At 46.7% G+C, this 18,487-nt stretch overlaps 2 protein-coding genes across 6 annotated transcripts in view; one reads left to right on the plus strand and one right to left on the minus strand.

Moving 5' to 3' along the window:
• Positions 1-239: 239 nt before the first annotated feature.
• LOC112156397 (nephronectin) lies at positions 240-10,707 on the plus strand. Of its 4 annotated transcripts, none has more exons than XR_002920951.2 (13): positions 240-743; positions 1,317-1,408; positions 2,349-2,441; positions 2,691-2,810; positions 3,925-4,041; positions 4,110-4,250; positions 4,333-4,404; positions 6,371-7,003; positions 7,399-7,482; positions 8,511-8,609; positions 8,872-8,992; positions 9,090-9,212; positions 9,290-9,422. XR_002920951.2 is itself a non-coding variant. In XM_024288660.2 (13 exons), the coding sequence occupies exons 1-13, from the start codon at positions 676-678 to the stop codon at positions 9,784-9,786; spliced, it is 1,878 nt and encodes a 625-aa protein (XP_024144428.1). In that variant the 5' UTR covers positions 246-675; the 3' UTR covers positions 9,787-10,707. The 4 variants fall into 4 exon arrangements, 1 of the variants encoding a protein (XP_024144428.1); XM_024288660.2 differs by lacking the exons at positions 8,872-8,992; positions 9,090-9,212 and adding exons at positions 9,547-9,631; positions 9,700-10,707 and having other exon boundaries at positions 246-743; positions 9,290-9,476; XR_002920954.2 differs by having other exon boundaries at positions 8,872-9,185; positions 9,290-9,424.
• A 1,247-nt stretch (positions 10,708-11,954) lies between these two features.
• Positions 11,955-18,487, minus strand: part of LOC112155707 (protein turtle) — an 8,715-nt gene continuing 2,182 nt past the window's right edge. Inside the window, exons 2-7 of one of the 2 annotated variants that reach the window (XM_024287530.2) lie at positions 15,672-15,707; positions 15,292-15,555; positions 14,972-15,217; positions 14,734-14,901; positions 14,544-14,636; positions 11,955-13,036 (exon numbers count right to left, since the gene is read on the minus strand). In XM_024287530.2, coding sequence (XP_024143298.1) covers positions 12,972-13,036; positions 14,544-14,636; positions 14,734-14,901; positions 14,972-15,217; positions 15,292-15,555; positions 15,672-15,702 — 867 coding nt within the window. In that variant the 5' untranslated portion in view covers positions 15,703-15,707 and the 3' untranslated portion in view covers positions 11,955-12,971. Of the gene's footprint in view, positions 13,037-14,543; positions 14,637-14,733; positions 14,902-14,971; positions 15,218-15,291; positions 15,556-15,671; positions 16,831-18,487 lie in introns of those variants that run through there. The other variant, XM_024287529.2, reaches the window with a different exon arrangement.

Consider the following 18,487-nt stretch of genomic DNA (forward strand, 5'->3'; position numbering starts at 1 on the left):
AAATGAATTTGATGAAAACTAATGAGTTTAAATGTAAAACATTTTTAAACTTTTGTTAATTATTCCAATGTTTTATTCACATAACAGACTATTCATTGTGTGATATCTGATACACAACAACTTAATAGATAACTTAGTAACTATTTACTATCTGATACACATCATCATCTAGTAACACATTAAATGTCCCATCAGGGAATCCATAGTTAACTACGTTTATTTAAAAATACGTGTATTTTCTGAAATCTTTGCCCCCTGATCTATGGTGAAGGGTTCGAATCCCGTTTGGACCAAATCTTTTACAGCACAGAACCAGGACGGGCTGCTGGGTCCAAACTTCGTCTTTCTGGTTAAAATCCCTCAATCTCTGTCAAACATTTCCCGCTCTTTGCACCTTCACCGACACGCGACAGCGTTTCTGTGGAAGCCAATCAGAGAGCGCGCGCGGACACACATCCACTCCGCCTTCGCGAGCGCGCGCCGCAGAGCTGCTGTTCGTGAGCGCGTGGAAGAAGTTTTAGTGAGGAGGATCAGAGACGGAGGGTGGTCGTCTGAAAGAGACCCAGTCTTCTGCTGGGACCGGAAGCGGGGGATCAGAGGAGCTTTGATGACGACCGTCTGATGGTCTGACGCCTCATTCTCGGATCGGTTCTGGATTTGGAGTCCTGGAGGAGGATGCTGGTTCTGGTTCTGCTGTCCCTGACCCAAACCCTGACCCGGAGCCAGCGTCTGGACGACGACAGGTGCGGACTTTACCTTTGTGCGTGTCGGAGCTGAACCGTTCACAGGTGTAGAGAAAGAAAGAAACTGTTTTCTCCGAGTCTACATGAACGCATCGCTGCTTCTGTAGTTGAACTTTTATTTTGGAAAACTGTTTTCCTGCAGCTTTAACATCTGCAGCTGAACTTAGAGAACACATTGGGCTGTTCCTGCATGTCCTCCTCCTCTCTGTCCTCCTCCTGGACCTCCTCTGATGACTCCAGGAGCTGCAGACCTCCTCATGCTCTGCAGCTCTCAGACAGCAGGTCTCTGCAGGAGGTGCAGGCGGAGGAGCAGCGCCCTCCGGGGTCTCTGTCTGTCCCGTTCGTGTCGGGACAGGCTCCAGGAAACCAGAGACGCCGACAGGAATGTGTGGACGCTCCTCGCCGTCCGGACGGGCAAAGGCTTCTGGGAGCTCCTGCAGCCCACAGCTGTTACTGCCCCCCCCCCAGGAAGTCCATCTGATCCTCCTGGTTGTTTGTGTTTTGCTCATCAACCCCCCCCCCCAGAAGGAAACACAAACAAACTTTTAATGACTGTCTGTCTGTGTCTTCCAGCTGGGCGGAGCCGTCCGATGGTCTGTGTCGCTATGGCAACAGCGTGGAGTGCTGCTGGGGCTGGAGGCAGGCGGACGGGGGCCGATGTCAACGTGAGGACGCCGTCCGGACCGAACACGCCAGTTTGGGTCACGTCGTCTGTTTCTGATTCCAACGTCCTTTTCCCACATTCAAGATTCAAAAACTTTATTGTCACAAACAGAAACACTGATGTTAAGATAAACAAACAGAGACTGTAAATCCACAGTTTCATGGATCATATAAAAGTTCTGCGGTCCAGAACCGGGTCCTGAAAGGAGCTAAAAACATTCTGGATGAGGCGTTCCGTCAAACAAAAGAGGAAGATAGACAAACAGATTCAGATTCTCTGGAACTCGAAAAAAAAAAAACATACGAAAAGTTAGTGGAAAAACATTCAAAATAAAAGTCTGTTTAATGAATATTAATAAATTAAATTGCTTTTATTTTGAAATGTAAATGTCAGCATTTTTGGTTTTTGATGCTTTTATTGATCAAACAGACGACGCTGCAAACATGTGGAGTGGTGGTGGTGGTGTGGGGGGTTCTAGCAGGTTCTGATGCTTGATTCTAGTTCAGTTCTGGTTCAGAAAACACCCTTCAGAGCAGGAAGGAGAGGAGCAACGGTCACTGACCTGTTTGCTTGCTCTTGTTAATTTATGTATCATACAAGCAAACAAACAACCAACCAAACAAACAATCAAAAAAATAATCAAACAAACAAAGCGTCCTTTAATAACAAAGTTTCCGAGTGTCAATTCTAGTTTTATGATTTAGAATTTCAGTCAGAAAGTTCAGGAAGAACCTCCAGCTTTTGCTGCAGATGGCTGTGCACCAGCGGCCTGCCAGTGGTCGGTCCAAATCCCCCGTTTCTGCCTCATTTGCAGAGCCTCATCCGTCAGCAGCGGGGAGGGTCTTCAGGAATCTGTTCATGGACCGACTCCACTCTGTTTGTTTGTGCTGAGTCATGGTAACGTGTCAGAACCCGCCGCTGACCCGTGTGTCTGTCTGCAGCTCACTGTCAGCACGCCTGCAAACACGGAGACTGCGTGGTTCCCGACAGATGCCAGTGCCACCCGGGATTCAGCGGCAAGGCCTGTAACCACGGTAACCGCCCCACACGCCCACATTCCTCAGCCTTCCCATCATGCTCCAGTCAGAGGCATTCCTGTGTTCGTTTGACCTGTGAGGGCGTGTCCCACCTGCAGACCCCCCCCTGCAGGTTAGAGGTTGACTCACATCCTGGATGGAGACGCTCTGTCATAAACCTGCCCCCCCATGCAGACACGTTTACGCGCTCAGACGCCGCTGAGGTCAAAGGTTAATCTGACTCCAGGACTGCGGTGTGTGTTCCAGACCTGAACGAGTGCGGCCTGCGCCCGCGGCCCTGCAAGCACCGCTGCATGAACACGCCGGGCAGCTACAAGTGCTACTGCCTGGACGGGTACGAGCTGCAGCCGGACGGCAGCTGCAGGGGTGAGTCCGGCGCCGCGGCGGGGTCACGGTTTGGTGCTGGGTCCGATTGTAGCGTTAAAATTACAAAGAATCGGAACAAACTAAGAATGAACTTAAGCTAAAGACACATTTATCAATATGGAAGCATGGAATTGACTGTATATGACAACAGGACTTATTGACTCCTCCCCCTGGTGTTCCAAACAGGAAGTACCATGTTAATCTTCCTTTTTCATGATATTTTTATGTTATTTGTTTGTTTATTTATTATAATTGTACATATTTAATAATCATTTATTTAGTTATTTACATTCATTAATTATTGTTGTGATACAAAAACATTCCAATGCAATTTAAGTTTTTCTCAAATAAAAATGATTGATGTTATAAACTGGCCAATCAGATGCCTCAGTAAAAGTAGGTGGAGCCTGACGGCCCCCACGTCCAACGCTCAACACTTTTAACAGATTTTGTCCAGCGTGTTTTTTAAATGGTGGGGTGTGGCGTTCCAACAAGCTGACTCTTGATTGGCCAGAGTGGTTGCCATAGAAACGACGACCAACTTGGACCCATCGCTGCTTACGGCGTCTGTATCCCCAAAAACATGATCGACTGTAATTACATCATTCGGTTGGAACCCCAACACACAGCTGACATGACAGGATCAGGCTTCTCGGCGCCATTTGACGGCCCAACTCAAAACACAGCTCCATTTTTCAAAATAAAGTAATAAAAACAGGAATTTTTCCCTAGTGTTGCCATGGTAACAGTATTTTCATTCAACATCATCCAACCATCAAGTTTTCTTCATGTCTGTAGCTGCTTGCATTTTGAGTCCAGAATTTTATTTTGAAAAACAGTTGGAAATAAAAAAAACAGATCCGGATGCTGTGCGGCATTACCATGGTAACATCATTAAGCAATCACAACAGCAAACTTTGTTTGACATTAAAATATTATTTTGTCTTTAGTTTAAATGTCTGCTCTTTTATTGCTGTTACCATGGCAACGTGAAATGAGACGGGAGGTGGGGGGTGGGGTTCTTTGTGTTACGACATAACTTCCTCCTCACGTCAAAGGTTGTCGTCTGAGTTCTTTCGATTCTTTCAAACTCTTTGGTTGTGTTTTTGTCCAGTCCGGACGTGTTACCACGCCAACTGCCAGTACGGCTGTGAGGTCACCAAAGGTCAGGTGCGGTGCACGTGTCCGTCTCCGGGGTTACGGCTGGGTCCGGACCGGCGCACCTGTGTGGGTCAGTCTGCGTCTGTCTGCAGCAGCTGCAGGTTTTGGTGCTTCGCCGTCATCCTCTCGTCTCCGCAGACATCGACGAGTGCACGTCTGCTGGCAGTGGCGGTCTGTGTCCTCGCCGCAGGAAGTGCGTGAACACGTTTGGGAGCTTCTTCTGCAAATGCCACCTGGGCTTCAGGCTCACCTACGTAAACGGACGCTACACCTGCCTGGGTGAGTCTGCCGTGCCGCCGCGGTCGTCTTTGGAGCTTTGAGGTGAAGCCGAGACAGAACGCCGTTTCTCCTCCCCCTCCAGATAAAGACCCGCGGCCGTTCTGCTCGCTGAATCCGTCCTCCCCGAAGTGCAGGTGTAAAGACGGCTGCACAGGTAACCTCCCACCTGAGCTCCTGCAGAGCTCCTTTTGATTGACATGTGACTGTCACTGAGCACGCTCCAACAACCGTCAGGCTAATCCGTCTTCACCAGACGCTCAAGGAAAAGAGGATTTGGAAAACATGAAGCTGAAAAAGAAGTTTTCAGGCCAATTTAATCACATTTAAACCTTGGTTCCATGAACACTGTTTGAGTCTTAGTCCCAGCCGTCCGTACAGGTGGATACGAGAGTCTGCAGGTGAAAAATGCTCAAACCTGTACGGGGTAGACTGGAGCTATCAAGGTCATAGACCGCTCAGTGAACCATGGAAAAACAAAGCTCATGTTTCCTATGGGTGTGCTGCGGGTGACGGGTGAGAGGGAACACGTCTACAACATGTATGAGGAAGAAAGCAACATATTCTCATCCTTAAGGAGTCACATGTGGACGTTTGGTTAAGGACCACTTGATGTTTTGGATGTCCACAACTTGTCGTTTTTTGATATCCTCGCCGTTTAAATCAGGGTCCTCCATCTTTGGGACGCGAACCAGTACCGGTCCAAGGGCGGCTTGTTAACGGACCACAGATGGTAATCAGGGGTTTCTAACCCTTGTGACATAGACTGGTACCAGGACCTGGACTGGACCAGACTGGACCGGTACCGGTACACTAACCCTAACTGGTACCCTAACCCTCACTCTGTACCATGTCTGATACCAGATCCCAAGGGTTGGGGATCCATGATTTAATGTGAACTGCCAGCACCTCAAAAGACAAGTTGGGGACACCCAAAACGCCAAAAAGTGACGCGGCGGGGGTCCGAACCAAATGTCCATATGTGATGAGTTGGGAGCGAGATTGTTTAGGACTGTTAGAAATGAGGGAATGAGACAATCAGAGTCTAGCCTGTGTGAACATCCTATGGGCACATACATATCACGTGGACACCCCGTGCGTCCAATATTTGTGTGCGGTCAGTAAGGAGCCAGTCCTCACACCTCACTAGAGAGTGGCGTGAAGACACTGAACGACAGCATCATTCATATGTCATCAGTGTCTAACTATCCTTACCCGTACTTCACGATACACTTACCACACAGACGACAGTGGTACGTTCCATTCTCATTCCCTCCTTGAGGTGGTAGTACGAGCCTCAAGGGAACAATAATGCCTCATATCCACTGAGCGGTCCAGACCTGACTGGTCCAGTTTAGGATGATCCAGGCGATTCAATTGAGCATTTCCATTGAATGTTGGACCATCAAGACGCATGCGGGGTGTAGACGCACATAACAGTGACTACATCTGTACTCTGTATTCCCGTATTTGGCATGTCTCTGGTCCCTAACCCAAACAACGGGGAATGATGGGCGCAAAGAGTTTATTATTCTTTGTAAGAAGATTGCGGCGGGTGAAGAAGAATCCAGAGGAAGAAAGGACAGAACTTTTGGTTTGGATGTTGAAAACGCTAGTCGGACGCTTGCTGTTGTCGTAAAACCTTTCCACCGATCAATGGATTTTATCGTGTGATGACAGAAGGTCCGCCCTAACTTGTCCACTCAGTTTTCCTATGGACCTACGACCAACAGGGAACCAGAATTGGAACGAGTTTGTCCAGGCAAATGGGTCTATTCTATAATGAAAACGCTAAAAATATTGTACCGGTCCGGTCCAGTCCAGTCTGGACCACTCAGTGGAGACGAGGCAAGAGACACCTTAAGATGCAGGCGCTCCTCTCTGACCCTCCACGGACAACCCAGAAACTCAAAGAACGCTCACGGGTCAACCCCAGTACTGGTAAACGGGACTAAGGTTTTAAATGTTCATGCACCCCAAACTTGAGAATGTTGAGGCATTCCTGAGTCGACTCAGGGATTATTTGTCCCGCTTGGTCCTGGTCTGGACTTGACCCGTTCAGTTTGTTGTGGTGTCTCACTATCATCACCAGTGCTCTTGTTTGTCTGTGTTTACATTTCCAGTCATCCCCAAAGTGACTGTGGACCCGCCCAGACCCAGAACCACACCCCTCCTCGCCACCACGGCAACGACCGCGGCTCCTGTGACAGTGGCTCCTCCCACTGCCGCAGCTACCACTGTTCCAACCATAGCATCCACAGTTACCACGGTAACCACTGCCATGGAAACAACCAGCCTACTTCTGACTGATGCTTCAACCACTACAGCTTCAACAACAACCACTGTTCCAACGACAACAACAACTGTTCCAACAACAACAACTGTTCCAACAACAACTGTTCCAACGACAACTCTTCCAACAACAACTGTTCCAACAACCACCATTCCAAGAACAACAACAACTGTTCCAACGACGACGACAACAACAACCACCATTGTCCCAACAACTGTTCCAATGACAACAACTGTACCAACCACAACAGAAATGGATACAACTACTCATACCACCACCACAAGTACTACTACTATAACCACAACTTCTACTACTACAACGGCTAGTACCATGCCTGTTGTTACCACGGTATCTACAGTTGCCTTAACAACCACGATGCTGCCAACCACCTCCCTGAAAACAACAACAATAAGCAACAAGATCAACAAGGAAGTGACACAAAGACAGAGGGGAGACGTGCACAGTAAGAACACAGACACACATTAATATAGACACAAAACTGAACAATCGCCAGGAAACGTCAGCGTCTCCTGACGTGAACACGTGATTTTGGATGCATTTGTTTATTTCTTTGGTCCTATCTGGTGCTTCTTTTATATTTGCTGGCACGGTTTCTCTCTTTAACCCCTAAAGTTGTGTAGCTGCTTTAGTTTTTACGATGGGTCTGATCATGTTCAGTTGTTGTAAAATCGTGCCTCTATTATCGTTGTTTTAACCTTATAAAACGTTATGATCGATGTAGCTCCTGACCTCCAGATTTCATAAAAGATGCCTTTGCTTGACTTTCTTTGTGTTTATTTGTTCTAAACTGGCCTATGTGTGTGTCTGTGTTTGTGTTGTTGTCTTTGTGTCTGTCAGTTCCTCGACAGCCCGGTAACAACGATGATTGGGAGTTTGACATCGAGCTGGGAAACACAGCGGAGGACGCCCGTGATGACCCCGGTACGTCTCAGATTCACTCGTTTGGAGATAAACTCGTCGATCAGCTGAAACATTATTGTGAAGTCGACGTTTCTCTATAAGACACAGATGTAGTAGATACACAGCACTATCATCAAACTACGGTGTTTTTGGGGGAGCTGGGTTGATAAAATTGATTCATCAGTTTAAGCTTAATAGATCTATAAAAGTAGAGATCGATCTAATGCGTAAAGCTCAAGTCTGCTAGCTTGATGCTAACGTATAATAGGATTTCCCATAAGACGGCTAATGCTAATGCTAAAGATGCATTGCTGACTTAATGAACATCAACAGCCATTTGTGGTATAAAACTTTTTCCTAATTCTTCTTCTTCTGGAATAAGGTGTAATGCTATAGCGAGATCGCCAACTAGTGTCCAAACTGAAACGTCCTCCAGGAGAAGCAGAACAATGTTTACAATGTTAATGATCTGAACATTTTAGTTAGAACTTCTTTAGAGAATCCATGTAACTCTGGATGATATTAACAATCTCATTATTTCACTGATACATTTATCAGTATGTGAACTGGATCAGATTAATATACATATATTCAACAAATATATTATTAATGTGTAAACTGTGTAAACTCAAAACTAATTGAAAATTATTAACTCAAAAATTGATCAAATTGAACTGAGAGGATAGAAAAGAATTTTAAAAATCACATTAATGTAGAGTCTGGTGAATCTAATCAAAATAATTCTGTAAATTATTGTCAGTACCCAGCCCTATGTTTGGACCCTAAGTGCCATTTCAAATCTTTTCTATTCCTCAGGCAGTAGTAGCCTATGCTATGTATAAATTCTGGTTTTGCTGGAACCGTTTTTTCTGTTGACACGATGCTCAAAAATCTGTTCTGGGTCTCTCCAAAACTGCATCGTTTGATGGAGCATGTTTGACAATGCAGTTCGCTAGAAGTACTTCCTGTCAATCCCTCTGACCAATCACGTCCCCTTTAGCCCTTATGGATGCTGAAGGAACTCTTTGATGTCCCTGTTTGTGCTGCAGAGGCGGGGGGGCTGCACTGCACCTTCGACCGCGGCGTTTGTTCCTGGATGTCGGACCGTGATGGAGATCTTCCCTGGGAGACGGAGCTGAGTCCTGCAGGTCTCACGTGAACTCCAGGCTCTGATGGAGCTCTGTACTGTTCCCATCACTCCACTTCTACTTTAGAACCTTTGATGACACATTTTTCCACACTTTTGTACATTTGTCTAACGAGAAATAGAAGTAGAGGCTTGTCTGTAGTCAGAGGAACATTTGTGAACAGCAAGATGGTTTCATGCAGAAACAGAGAAGCACAGATGTTTACTTTCAGGATGTTTCAGAGAAGATCAGAATGAGAAGATTTGTGTCTTTGTCGATGTAGAGAAAGTCTATCACAGGATCCAGCGAGAGGAGCTGAGGTTTGGATCAGGACATCTGGAATAGCAGAGTAGAACGTTGGAGATTTTCAGCTCATGGATGAGATGGAGGAGATGAAGGTGGAGGTGGTACAGGATCAGCTTTGTGATTGATAGATTGACAGATGAGGTTAACAAAGAATCTATCAATCATCATGTTTGCTGATGACACTGTGATATGTAGTGACAGCAGGGAGCAGGTGAAGGAACATGTAGAGAAGTGGAGGAATATCTGGAGAGATGGACTAACATCTAGAAAGGTGGAGGAATATCTGGAGAGGTGAACGTTTGCTCTAACTTCTCCCAGGTCCTCCTCAGAAACACCCAGAATGCTTTTCTGTTCTTGTTGAACCCGTGAGGTGATCGGTGATGTTTGGGTCTCAGGTCAACACTATCTGTCCGTCCCTGAGTTGAAGGCGGGACAAAGGAGCATCCGAGGAGCTCGGTTGGCCCTCCAGGTGCCCCCCTCCTGGAGCCATGGCGACCTGTGCTTCTCCTTCTCTCATTGGCTGACGGGGCATCATGTGGGCGTTCTGCAGCTGTTCATTAAGAAGAAGGGTCGCAATGAAAGGTAACAGATCTGCACTCCTCAGATGTCTGCTGAAGGCAGCTGAAACGCTGGTGCTGATTGGCTGTTGCAGGTATGGCCCCGCCCTCTGGAGCCGGACAGGAGGACATGGCTGGAGACGCACGCAGGTCACCTTGACAACACGATCTGTGGACAGAGTGAGACTCACACCAGTAATGAAGACGATGTAGTGAGGATGATGAAGATGATGACGATGATGTTTCAGGTCTTGATGAAGGCCGAGCGAAGGAACGGACGCCGGGGACAAATGGCGGTGGATGACGTCACACTGCGACAGGGGGCGTGTCGATGACATCATCGTTAGGACCCACAGAGGCTTTTGGGTCATGTGACTGAAGGACTGCTCTGCTGTTGGAGCTGCAAGCCGCAGACTCCGCCCCTGATGGATGGATGACTAGTTACCCGCCTGACCGGGTCATCCAGTCACGCGGTGAAGCTGCAGGGCAGAAAACAAACATTTACCCCGGACTGAAGCCCCGTCACTCTGGATAACAGCGAGTCTCCCGTTAACCTGGTAACCTCTGACCTTCAGTGTCTGGCTCCGCCCCCTGAGTTGGTCCAGATACACGAATGAAGCCCCTCCCAGTTTAGGCTTCACTTGCTGCTTTTTAACCACATTTGCACAGAAAGTCGTCACTGCATTAAATACGGAACCGTTTGATGTTTTTCGGACTTTGATCCGGCGTCTGTGTGTTCTGTCCATGATCGGGTCAGTGAGGGAGGGGTGGTTCTAAGCCCCGCCCTCAGTTTCATTAGCCTGAAGGAGAGTGAAGGAACACCTGATGGTTTTGCTTGTTGGTGTTCTCAGCATTAGAAGCTTTAAAAGGTGATTTTGTTGTAGCTGTAGCTGATGTAGCATGCCGCCGCCGCCGCCATGTCATCCTGAAATGAACGGCAGAGTTCTGACGTCGTTGAGCTGTTCTATGCAGCTAAGATTCACTCACCGGATTTATTCATGACAAACGGCAGTTTATGAAAGACACAGACCGTGACACGGAGCTCACTGGTACCAAACCTGGTACCTGTACCCCAACCCAGCACCACGAGCAGTAAAAGACTTGGTACCGGTCACTTAACATTGTACCAGTACCCTAACCCGGTGCCAGACCCGGTACCAGAGGCAGCACCAGTACCCTAACCTTCACCCAGCACCATTTCCATATTCATATAACACGTCACATCATCTGCGTAGACTCAAATGTCGTCTGTCTGCTCTGAAGACATTTTAGGAGGTGTGGCTACAGGTGTAAACACTCCACCTCTTCACCTTCATCTGCAGGCGGGGGGAGGGGGTTACAGAGGCGGCTGGTTTGTGTTGAACATCTGCTTCAGAAAACTCAAACGGGTGGAGGAGCAGCGGTGGGCGGAGCTGCAGCTGAGATGATTGTTGCCTTACAGCCGATGTTCAGATTCCTGCGTTTATAGAGGAGCTGAGAGCTGTGATTTACCCCCCCTCTGTGTGAGGGAGGGGGCGGTCCTTGATAACCTGTCATTACCACAATCAGCACCGCACTCTCTCCTCACAGCTCTTTGAAGACCAGCGCTCCTCCTCCTCCTCCAGAGGAGACATCTGCTCCTGCTTGTTGGAGCTCCTGCTGGATCTGATGACGTGTTTGACATCAACAGCAGACTGTTAGAAAACAACCAAACGTTCTATTTTCATGCTGAGCTCCAGTCTGTTCTTCAGAATCAGGAGGACCGTTGGGTTGGTTCAGGTCGGGTCGGGTCGGGTCTTCGGTTTGCCTCCACCTCTCATCTTTATGTTGTTTTGAGGTGCAGCTCTTCCAGATGTTTGCTCTACAGTCCATGTGTTCTTTGTTTATCTTCTTCTCTGTCATTAATTAAATCCACTTTGGTTGGTGTGTGCTGCCCCCATGTGGACGTGAGCTGGAACTGCATGTCTTCAAAAACAACCGAATAAACGATAAAATCCACAGAGGAGTCCAGAACTCAGTTATGAAGTTTATCTGACAATTGATGACGTCTTTCTTCTGAACTTTATTGTGAGTTGGACTTTTTTTGAGTAATTGAAACCTTTGAACCTCACCATACGGTTCCTGGTTCCTGGTTCTTGCTCCGGTTCTCCTTCTCCTACACAGGAGCAGATGTTTGAAAATCAGATGATTGGAGTTAAGAAACGCACCTCAGGAGAACTCTTCCTTTAGTCTTCCTGCCGTGGTCAGATGCGTTGATGGAGATCTCAGCTGACTTCCTGCCGGCACTCGTTTGTTTGGTTCTGTTTGTTCCATTTTACAAACAACTCCTCATCTTCACACTCAGTTTGGTTGTTTTTCCTTCATTAAATGTATTAAAAGTACATTGAGTGCAAAAACGAAGGAAGTGTTTGTGACTGATATTTCAAAATAAAAGTCAATATTGGAAATGCTTTTTCATTTTTCATTTCATTTTCAATAAGTTTTAAAAAGGAAATTTTGAGTTTTGAAACCTAAAAAAAAAATAGAACATTTGAAGCTGAAAATAATGTTTACTTTAGATTGGCGAAAGGTTTTGGACGGTTTACATTGTTTTGGCCAAACACCAATACTTTAAAAAAAAAATTAAGTTTTATTTTGGATTTCAAATACTGTTGGCTCCAATTTAACTCTGTACACTTGCTGTACTCGTGCTCAGTTGGTACTACATAAACTTTAAGCGGACTACTGTTTTGAAAGGCTGGATTTGCTGAAACTGCAAAATCAGTAATGGAAGAAGAAATGAGGTCAAAGACGCACAACAATATCTGCACAAAACCACGACTTCCAACCGCTTTATTCTGCAAAGACGAACTACAGCAGCAGGACGGGTTAGAGACAAAACCTCACAGGAAACTATTTGTACTTAAGGAAACCTCCAGTTCGCTTCTGTCAGCGTCTTCATACTCTCTCCGTCAGCTTTTGTCCTGAAACAGAAGCAGAAAACCTGCTGCCGATGAGCAGATCTGCGTCAACTGGTTCACCATCAGCCTGGTTAACCAGGCTGTTACCATGGAGACCAGCGTACCAGACTGGAGGAAGTGGTTTTTGTGTGATCTGCAGCGACAGACATCTCCACATCTCAGATTTTGACCTTAGTTTGGATAAATTTAATACAAGTTTAAGAAAAATGGACCAAAGGTGGATCAGGTCCAGGTGAAGAAGGCCTAAGAAGACTCAGACTTTGGGGTTTTTTCCCAAAAGTTTTCCGTAAATCTGTTCCTTGATCAAGATAGTTTTCTGAGGCTGACAGCTTAAAAATGTGGTAAAATTCCTTTAGACGCTGACTTTCTCTGGCTGTGATGCAGTTCTCGGCTGCATGTTTAGATCCGCTCATCTGAAGGTCACAGAGAACATCTGAGCGTCCACAGACGATGTCAAACCCCCTCGAGGTTCTGGGTCTCTGCAGCTCTCAGCCACAGTTCTGAGGTCTGATCTTCATCTGAACCGGAAGAAGGGAACGGACTTGGAGGCTGCGACGGACCAAACACTGACGTCTAAACGATCAGAGAGGCGGAGCGCTGGCCTTCCTCAGTGAAGAGTAGAGGATCTCTGGATCTGATGAAGTCTCTAGAACCAAAGAAACAGAGAAAATATGAAGACCTGCAGAACTTTACAACCCAAACATGTTCTTAGAGACATGGCACAGACTGGAAACGGTTCTGTGGACCAACAGAAGATTCACATGAAACACATCATGTTTCTGGTTCAGAGTTTGGAGAGAAGAGGAAAAGTTTGGACCCAAAAACCACCAACATCTCAGGTATCAGGAGAGTCAACAAATTCCTGGAGGTTTATCATCATTACTCTCAGGGGTGAACGTTAATCTAAAGAGGCGGGGCCTGTCCACACACACACATATAGTACATACCTGCCTGTCAGGCAATCTAGCCAGCCACCCAGTCCAGGACCAGCAGGACTCCCACAGGGTCTCCAAGGCCAGAGAGCAGGGAGGCACGGAGTACAAAGAGGGAAAGCTCCAGCTTAGCCAGAGGAACAGCCCCCCTCACACCACACCAGTGGACCCAACATAGGCCCCACCCCATAGACCGCCCCCCAGCCCTAGACAACCCTGCAGTTCTGGGCATCCCCACACTCCAGGCACGAGCCAGGGCTCCCCAAGGAAGACCCACCCAATGCTCCAGGCAACCGCCTGCCCTTACCACAAGGAGGTCAAGGAGATAGAAAGGCAGGGGTCAACCAACCCCCCACCCAAGAGGAAAATGCCCAAGAAAACTGGGGGTCCCCAAGAGTAAACCAGGCTTACCTGCTGTTGGAACTTGGAGAGGCCCAGCACCACAGGGACACAGCCACCCCCAGGCTCAGATGGGGCAGAGGATTTGAGGATCCCTCTTAAGTTTCTTTTGGGTGATGGCTTCCCGAGCCAACCCCCCCCCACCAAGGGTTCTACATATCTAAGGTGCAATTAAAACCCAGAGGGGAGGGGCCCAAATCCATGCAGCAACCATGGCAGTGGGGCGACTGCCAGATCGCTCCACCCCCAAAACTCTGAGCTCCTCCAGGAAAACAACACAAAGGAAACCAGTCAGTCCAGAGAAGGAAACGACACAGATCTAATGAAGAAATCTGAGCCGCTTGTTGATCTAACAGGAAGCTTGACTGCAAAGATTCTAATCAGGATGACCAAATTCTGTAGACACACTACTCTCTGGTTCTCATGAAGCATCTCACACCTTCAGAACAACAGAGATCGCTCCAGTCTTTGTGGTCAAGGGTCACAGACGTCTCCCAGTTTCCATGGCAACGTCTGATCCTCATTATCAATACATCAAACCTGGAACAAACCCAGAAGTTCTGGTTCCCTCTACTGAGGCTGCACAAACACGTGTGGCTTGACCAGAAATGAGAACCTGAACAACATCAATGTAATGAAAGGATGGATGAATGTGGGCGGAGCTTATGTTGTGGAAGGGTTAGCTGGGACGGAAGTCCTTCAGGGAGAACCCCCTCTCAAGTGCGTATGACTGTTGTCATGGAAACATGACAGGATCCACCATGAGGACTCCATGTCCATCCTTCAGGTGTAAACAAACCTGACAAACATCTGAACGTTTACCTCGGCTGGCTCTGATTGGCTGCTGCTGCTGTGGATGTTGGAAGGTGAGGTCGGAGTACGTGATGTCATCTGGTGTTCTGGTTCTTCTTTTAGCTAAAAAGGTTGAATGTTTGGTTTAATGAATTTATGTTCAAACTGTCATAAAAAGTAAGAAAAAGTTTCATTATAAATTTCAGGATTTCTGTCTCACTTTTAGACTTTCGGTGAACATAGACGACCAGGAGAACCAGGAACCCGAGAAGAACCACAACACTGATGCACACAGGAGGTAACCATACATGAAGAGGAGAGGAGGAAGTGGGAGATGGAGATGATGGAGTAGAGGTGGTTGAAGGAGCAGACGTGGTTGATGGTTTCTCTGAAACAGACCAAAGATGATAATGATGATGATGAAGAGCGTGACCTCTGACCCTGAAGGAGCTCCTCACCTGAGACAGAGATCCAGCTGGATGGAGACTCTCCATGATCCCTGATGTGACACTTGTAGAGACCTTCATCAGACCTGGAAACATGCTGGAGGGTCATGTGACCTGTAGGCTCAGTCCTGATGAGGGAGCCATCTTTATAGAAAGCAGCTGAGGGGTTGGAGGGAGGGGTCTTTGATTGACAGCTCAGAGTGAGGTCATGACCCTCCATCACAGGGAGGACAGGACTCTGCAGGATCACTGATCCACCTCAACACAGAGACAAAGCATTTCATCCATCTGCACACAGCTGCAGCAACACTAACTCCACAGTCTGATCTTACCAGAGACACTGATGTTAACCACCATGCTGCTGGCTCCTCCCCCTCTGGACTCACACCAGTAAACACCACTGTCCACCCCACTAAAGAGGTAGGGAATTTCACAGGAGGAATTCTCTGAAATTCCCCATTCAGAACAGTTAGTCGTCCCTCCAGCTGTCGTGTTTCTCCTTACAGTCCATCCTTCAGAGCTGTCGTCCTCACAGTTCAGAATCACTGGTTCTCCTTTAAAGAACTGAGATCTGCTGGGACTCACAGTCACACCAACTGAAAAGGTTGGAGATAAAAAAAACAGTCACTGCTGTCAGAACCAAAAACAATCGTTGCTCTTGTTCATTTTCAAAACCTGAATGTCGTCAGTGGATCATGAAGAAGTGACTCACTCAGGTTTGTTGGACAGCAAAGCAGAACCATCAGACCTGAAGAGAAACCACAGAGAACTCCATCAGGAAGGTTTGTCTTCAGCCTACCTGAAGCTCCTGCAGCATTCATCCTCGTGTCATCAGCAGCTTCAGGACACAGAAAGACCTTCAGGTTCCAGATGGGTCTTTATCTCAGTCTGAGGAACTCTGCTGACTGACTTGATAGCACAGAAACGGCCCTCCTCAAAATCTCCAAGGACCTCCTCCTCCTGCTCGACCTCTCTTCAGTCTTTGACACCATCTCTGCTACCGTCCTCCTGGATAGACTATCCACCACAGGCATCACAAGCATACCCCTCAACTGGTTCCACTCAGACCTCTCAGGTCAGTTTATTCAGCTGAAAACATTCACTTCCAACACAGTTCCTGTTACCGCAGGTGTGCCCCAGGGCTCTGTCCTGGGACCCCTGCTATTTATCGTGTATCTTCTACCCCTCAGTCAAATCCTCCATAAACACAAGATTCATTTCCATTGTCATGCTGACGACACCCAGCTCCACATCTCCACCAATCCGACTTCTCTCACCGACTGTCTTCTTGCAATAAAATCTTGGTTCACCACAAATTTCTTAAAACCAAATAAAGATAAAACTGAACTTCCCCTAATAGGCACTAAATCCATCCTAAACAGCATTCAGAATTTCAAAACCTTCACAAACTCCTCCCTTTTCTCCTCCCCTCAGGTTAAGAGACTCAGTATCATATTTCACAGCACTCTCTCCCCACTAGATAGTACCGGTCACTATGAGGTCACCTGTAACGGGTCCCATGGACCGCCACCTTGTCGTGGTTGGGGGGCTTGCATGTCTCAATGACCTAGACAGCACAGTGGTCTGGAGCTTTCTGATCTTGGTAGGGTCTCCCATCCCAGACAGATGGAAGGGTAGAGGCTTAGAGCGACTTGGCCCTCAAGGTTGGGGGTTTGGCACAGGCCTAACAAACAGTCCTAGAAAAACTAACGGAGACAAAATCAAAAACCACTTAGAAAGATTCAGTTGCTGCCCTAAGCGTCACTATGTGGTGTGTTCATCTTGTTGTAGTGCTGGAATTGAAAATTCTAAAATCCACTGGGCTTGGAATTTCTCAGAAGTCTTTGGGAAAAACTAGTGTGCATCAATGCTCACTACATTAGCAAATATAGACCACAATGCATTGTGTCTGAACATTTTTTTGCAACAACAGTGTGTTTTTGTTACTAAACCATCCACATTTTCATCATCAGAACACAGTGGAGTCCCAAATAGATGCCATGAAATGTTCATATGGATTCGATCTTCACTTCGGTAAATTGGTGACGTCATATCTGGCATCTAGAAAATTTAAAGTAAAGTAGTCAGGAATAACTTTTAAAATCCAGAGTACTAGATAGTTTTTTAGTACTTATGGATTATGGCGGGAATTTAGACCGAAGATTGTGAACACGCTGTATAGTTAGTAGTTGAGGAATTAAGACATGACCAATGACAGAATTTGTAAATCCTACTTTTAAGTGTTAGGGGTGTGGCCTTCCAACAAGCTCACTCCTGATTGTTGAGACTGGTTGCCATAGAAACAATGGCTCAAACCAACTCGGACCAATCACTGACAACGCTTGGTTCCAATGTGACGACAGCTACATCGCAACGAAAATGGTGACGGAATTAATTTAGCCTGGAAGGATGACGTCACATTCACTGAGTCCAGTCCTCTGATACAGTCAATGGTTAAAACAAGAACAGTTTGGGAAGTTTACCGTCCATCTGTGAGTTTGTGTGTAACAGATGTGTCATCATAAATGATCAGTCTTTTTGTTAATATGTTTCCTGATTCTGACCAAAACAAAAATGATGTTGGTTCACTTTCAACCAGAAAGAGCAGACAGTCAAGTTCAAGCAGACAAACAGCTTCTGTACTTACAGAGCAGACATGTTTCCTTCATCCTTCCTCTCTGATCTGATCTCTGCTTTCTGTCAGCGGACTCACACCACACTCAAGCTCCGCCCCCTTCCTCACCTCTCTCTGTCTTCAACCAGCAGCAGCAGAGTCTGATGTGAACATCTGAAGCTGTTTCAGAAACACCAACGATCCTGAGAAGCATCTTCTCCTCTACAGTGACTGATAGTAACGGACACACCTGCTGGAACCACTCAGACACTCAATCTGGCCCCTCCCCCCATCAGAACCCAACAGAAGGAACCAGGAAGCAGAACCGAGTCAGAACCAGGTGGATGAGGAGAATGATGGAGAATGTGACGTCAGTCTGGATGCAGTGATGGATCTGACCAGCAGAGGGAGATGTCTCACTTTAACAGAATAGACCTCTGTCCTCTTCCTCTTCTGGGGCAGGAGAGCTGTGCAACCATCCGCCCAAATCAATCAGGTATTCAGATTTGATGGAGATGTGTGGACATCACATTTTTCAAAACAAGGAAGCGCCAACTGTTGTAAAAAGGATCACGAAGTTATAAAATGTCTTTGAGCTGTCATTTAACTTGAAACACGAAACAAAATGAACTTTTGCTCCTCTCTGCTCACAATAACACAAATATTTTGTATTTTGATATAAACATACTTTAGAATAAAATAATTTTCTAGGGAAAAATTATAACTTTGAAAAAACAGAATAAGCAGATTAATCTTCAGATCTCTATGTTCTCATATCTAAGAAAATGCTATAAGAATCATTGACATCATCAACATAGATTTCTTGGAATATGGCGGCAGCATAAGACCGAAGCTCCCCCAAGTGGAAGTTATTTAGCCCCGTATATCCGATTCAAGTGCCACGTTGGAGATAC

The sequence above is a fragment of the Oryzias melastigma genome, linkage group LG18 (assembly GCF_002922805.2).
Source record: "Oryzias melastigma strain HK-1 linkage group LG18, ASM292280v2, whole genome shotgun sequence".
Lineage (NCBI taxonomy): Eukaryota > Metazoa > Chordata > Actinopteri > Beloniformes > Adrianichthyidae > Oryzias > Oryzias melastigma.